This window comes from Arachis duranensis, chromosome 5 (assembly GCF_000817695.3).
Source record: "Arachis duranensis cultivar V14167 chromosome 5, aradu.V14167.gnm2.J7QH, whole genome shotgun sequence".
Lineage (NCBI taxonomy): Eukaryota > Viridiplantae > Streptophyta > Magnoliopsida > Fabales > Fabaceae > Arachis > Arachis duranensis.
The window spans coordinates 6,427,087-6,432,298 of record NC_029776.3 but is presented as its reverse complement, the minus strand read 5'-3'; the positions used below and the strand labels follow the sequence as shown (position 1 = coordinate 6,432,298).

At 37.4% G+C, this 5,212-nt stretch overlaps 1 protein-coding gene and 1 non-coding gene across 6 annotated transcripts; one reads left to right on the top strand and one right to left on the bottom strand.

The window, feature by feature from the left end:
- The first annotated feature begins 16 nt into the window (after positions 1-16).
- LOC107487633 (uncharacterized) lies at positions 17-3,034 on the top strand. Of its 5 annotated transcripts, none has more exons than XR_008009499.1 (5): positions 17-391; positions 1,517-1,608; positions 1,688-1,811; positions 2,233-2,459; positions 2,596-3,034. It is a non-coding gene; the product is annotated as an uncharacterized LOC107487633 (transcript). The 5 variants fall into 5 exon arrangements; XR_008009495.1 differs by having other exon boundaries at positions 1,382-1,608; XR_008009498.1 differs by having other exon boundaries at positions 1,382-1,608; positions 2,229-2,459.
- A 793-nt stretch (positions 3,035-3,827) lies between these two features.
- LOC107487628 (rhicadhesin receptor-like) lies at positions 3,828-5,212 on the bottom strand. Its single transcript, XM_052261601.1, has 2 exons — positions 5,122-5,212; positions 3,828-4,502 (listed from the first exon to the last, which is right to left on the bottom strand). Exons 1-2 carry the CDS (start codon positions 5,210-5,212, stop codon positions 4,021-4,023), a joined length of 573 nt encoding a protein of 190 aa, XP_052117561.1. The 3' UTR covers positions 3,828-4,020.

Sequence of the window (5,212 nt, the reverse complement as noted above, 5' to 3'; positions counted from 1 at the left end):
TCCACTTTCTCTCCCCTTTTCCCCCCAACCCTAACGGCGCCTAAGCCTAACCCTATCAGCCCTCCGCCAGTCCGCCTCACCTCACTCACCCAGCCCCCAGCCCCCAGCCGCCCGCCGTCATCCTCTTCGTCTCACCGCCGGTCTGAACTCTGAAGGAACCGACTCAACCAAGGGAGTAGGAACAGGACAGATACAGACCCGCCACCCGCGAACTCGCCGTTGCCGCGAAGTCGCCGTTGCCGCGAACTCGCCGTTGCCGCGAACTCGCCGTTGCCGCGCAGTCGAACTCGCCGTTCCAGCGCCGTCGCCCTCGCCCTCGCCCAGTCGCCATTGCTTTTCCGATCGAACTCGCCGTTGCCTCGCCCTTCTACTCTGTGACTCTGTCAAACAGGTAAGCTCCAGTTCTGTAATCTGCTTCTGCTCTGTTCTGCACTTGAAGTTTAATGATTGTTCTGTCAAATGCATTACACCTGCTCTGTTCTGCATTGCACTTGTAAGTTGTAAACTTACTTTTTTTTCTGCACTTCTTGCTGACTTGCTGTTATGAATATGAATATGCTTGTTGAAGTAGCTACTGACCCTGATTACAGAGTTGAACTAGCAATACAGCTTGGAATTTTATGACATGTTATCACTCACCTAACTGTTTTTACTATAACTACTACTACCACTTGAGTCCTACCAATACTAGCTGCTTATAGTTATTAGTGTATCATATTTCACCATAATTAGGGTGTCCGTTGTCAATAGGTGATTAATTGATCAAACTATCCAACTGTGAGCTATGTTGTCATGGTTTTGTATGTAGTTTGGCTTGGAAGTTTATGACATGTTATTGCTCATTGCACGTCTTTCCCTCTCTTAAGTTGCTCATTGCACGTCATCAACAACAAAAAGCCATAGAGTTATAATCTATATATTATATTTTTAATTTATGCAATTTGAAGTTCCAATTGACTTATTTACTTATCACATTCTCTGCTGGCTTCATGTCAAAGAAAGCTTTATAGCAGTTCTATGCAGTTATTGAGAGAAATAACTGCCAAGAAGTTAAATATTTTGGTTAACAAAATTAGATTTCTTGCCACTTTCTCATATAACTCAAGCTGTTTCATGAGTTGTAAAGATTCTTTAAATGATTAAGGCTCAAATATTTATTTATCATCACATGACTTGTACTGGTTTAGGCTTATAAACAATGCTTGCCTGTTTCCTTGCATAAGAAGGTGATTGTGAATTTTCTGTCTGTATGCTGTTTATGTATCTTAATATGTTTTGGATTGGTTTTGACTTTAGAAAAGTCAAATAATGCGATTAATGTGACTGTGATGCTATTGATATGTTTCTTTTCATGGAGTTTTGCTTTGATGCATTACTTTAGTGTTTGTGAAATTCAGGGCATGGATTGAATCTATGTGTAGTTCGAACTAGCCCTACTTGAGCATTTCCTTTGGATGGTAAATGACTGGTTTTGTTTATCAGTTTATAAGAGTTTATCAATTAAAAATATTATCAGTTGGCATCACTTTTGGCGGTCCGGCAATACTCCGCTATAAGGATCGATTTAAAGAAGCTGTCTTCTTGGCTTTTGACTCACCATCCTGGAAGGTTTTATTCTCTCTCAAGCTTGTTGATAATGGTCTACTAGTACATATCTGACCTTGGTTATTCTTATTATCAATGACAGGTTAATGGGGCTGCTGATCATCTTCTACGATCCCTTCTTGGAAGTTAGGTTCATTATTATCCAATAGATCAGATCTCAAGTTTCAAGTGTCTTCTTCTCTGCTTCAAGCCTTCAACCCTCTCAGGTCTGATCTCTAACACTTCCTGATTCTATTTCCCTACTCTATCCCTCTGAAATTTCAAATTTATTCTGAACATGCATATGATGTATTATTGATGATTATGCTGAATTTTGAGATATTAATGTTTTGAATTTTTATTTCAATTCATTCTGTTCATATTGAATTAATTCTACTGAAGATTGAATTATAAATTCAATTGTTTAATTTATTAATTTGACTGAGATTGATGTTTAGATCCAACCTGTTGTATTTGTTTTGGTGAATTATTGTTTTGCTGCTGTTGATTCAAAATAAAAGCATTGTCACAATTCTGGATTGAATTTACTATATGGCTTCATATGATTTGGTTGAATTATGGTTATGGTTGAATTTGGAAATGGTTGAATTCACTCTGCATCAAGTTTTTGTTGCCTGCCTTAGTCAGGTCATGACAAAGAGCAAGGCAATGGGTATCCATATAATCAACGAAGTCACAGAGCAAATCATGACAGAAACCTTATATGGTGATAGTCGTAGGCTGCAGCAAGTCTTGGCTGACTTCTTATTGAGTTGCATCAATTTTACGCCAACCAGAGGTCAAGTTGTTGTTGCAGCCTCTTTAACGAAAGATCAATTAGGCAAATCAGTTCATTTGGCTTACTTGGAGATAAGGTAATTGTTCCATGCATACTATATATTCCTTTGTTGTACCTCAACTTTATGGGAACAAGAAACTTGTGACATTCCCACATGTGATCATCTAACTACTACTTAAGTGGTTCACTGATTGTTTTTGCTATCTTTGCAGCATAACACATGATGGTGTTGGTGTTCCGGAAACACTGCTGAACAAAATGTTCGGACGAGACGGACAAGAATCCGAGGAGGGTATTAGTCTGCTCATCAGCAGAAAGTTGCTGAAGCTCATGAATGGAGACGTGCGGTATCTGAGAGAAGCTGGCTAATCATCTTTCATCTTAACAGTTGAACTGGCTGCTTCCCAGAAATTGATTGCTTAAAGTTATAGGAAATAAAGAAATACTATCAGTTTTTGTGCATCAGAAAAGCAAGTGTGCAAGAAATCACTTTTCTTGTACAACATACCTTAAGAGTAAGAGTAACATAGTCTCAAGTCTTAACGCTTCTGTAACTCCTTGTACGGTACGGTGTATATATGTATGAATCTTCACGTTATTCAGCTATTCACATAAACTATTATATATTTATATTACTTACTCTTCCTGCAATTTTAGATTATTTAAGAAGCATTTTTAGTAATCAAACATTAAACAAGTCTCTGAAATTGCTGTATAACTAGTTTTGATTAGTGTGAATAAATAAAAAGTAGTTATTTGTATTGTAGTATCTATTGAGTAGTTATTTGTACGGCCAGTTTATGCCTCTATTGAGTAGCATATAATTAACATTGGCCCATACTTTTGTTACCAACTCCCTTGCTTTTAAATATAATTGGAGGAACAAAGCTATTACGAATCAATCTTTAGGACACTGACAAAGAAATTCTACCTTCCGCTTTTGCTGTATGGTTTTTTATTTGCAGCAACTTTATAAAACTATATTATATATTAGGATATGATAATTAATCAATCTGTATAACTAGTTTTGATTAGTGTGAATAAATAAAAAATAGTTATTTGTATTGTAATATCTATGACTTTAGCGGGTTACATGGTGCCACGATGATAATTTCTAATAATCAAGGCAGGTTTTTTCTACTATTTTGACCATACTAGCTACATTTCTTTGTGCTGCTAAATATTGGGAGATAAGACACGGAAGATGGGGTTGGGTTATTTGTTTCCATCTATCCACACCAATATGATAGGAAGTGTAATTATTAATATTATTATACCACCATGGTTCAAATTCAATGAGATTAATTGGAAGGTTATAGAAGAAAGGGAGAGAGAGTAAGATGAGGCATAAGAGGCAACAAGGTGTAGCACTATTGAGAACTAGTAAGTCAACACTGAATAATACACCACACACACACATTGTGATTAACAAAAAAACATAGTATGCTGAAAGCACCTTTCAAATTCCAATTATAAAAGAAATGAATATGTCCCATTATTTGCTTTTATGAGTTTTCCAAACATACATGATGAATTGTGAGGCAACAAAGAGAGATTGAATGAGAGAGACAAATACACAAAAACAACAAAGACCTTATTAAAGCATACATATACCAATCAAGTATATATCATTCCTACTATAACAATTGCTTCTTGGGAGCAAGCCTAGACTTGATTTTCTCAATCTCCTTGGTACCAACCTGGAATGCCTTGGTCAACACGTTATCCGGGACCGGTGGGGTGGCAGCAAACAAAGTCAGAGGAATAGACTGTGTTCCAGGCAATTGGCTGTTGAAGGCTGAAATAACTGCAGCAGGTTCATTGGCATTGTTCTTCTGGAAATGAACCAACCCTTTTGGGAAGACAAAGATCTCACCCTTGTAGATGGTCTTTGATATGAGAACATTGGATGTTGTTATGAACCCAACATCAAGTTGACCTTCAAGAACAAACACAATCTCAGTGGCACGTGGGTGTGTGTGGGGTGGGTTGAGTCCACCTGGGGCATAGTCAATGCGTGACAGAGACACACCAAGTGTGTTCAATCCTGGGATCTTTTCAACGTTGGCTCCTGTTACAATGGAACCGAAGGTTGTGTTTGCTGCCACACCTGGTTTTGCTAATATGTTCCCAACAGGACAACAGATTATGAAAACTAATTAACCACAGTAATTATCTAATTAATTAATTTTGTCATTGACCTAATGCACCCAACAATGATGCTACAAGTTTATGTAAGAACTTGTGAAGATTATACTTTACCTGCTTAGATGATGAGGCCTGCTAGGGTGTTTTGTCAGGTCGAACTCGAACTAGCCGTGGGAATCTAAGAGATATGCCCTTTAGGGGGGGAAAATACAGAGATACACCATTAAAGCCTGTCAATGAAAGTTAAATGCAGCAACTGCTAAAAATAGTGATAAAAAATGAAGGATGAAATTCTGTTTGTCTCTGACGTTTGAGTTAAGTTCTAATTTTGTTTCTAACATTGAAATGTCAATTTTTTTCCCGAACGTCTTTTTTTTCATAGCCAAAATGTTGTACACCAAGGTAAAACTCATCATCAGATCACATAAGGATGAAGGAAAATGACTTACATGGATCCCAACACAGGTATAACAATGGGTCAATATTATTGATGCAAAAGAGACGAGATCTACACAATGTTTTTTTTAGATAAAAATAATGTTTCTATGTGACTAAATTGTTTTCCTTTACGAAAATAAAGGTGTATATACCTGAAACAGATCCCCAATTGGCTTCCAAACTGTCACACCGGCTACTGGAGTAAACCAAAGCATCGATTCCAGATGAAATATGTTTAACCAT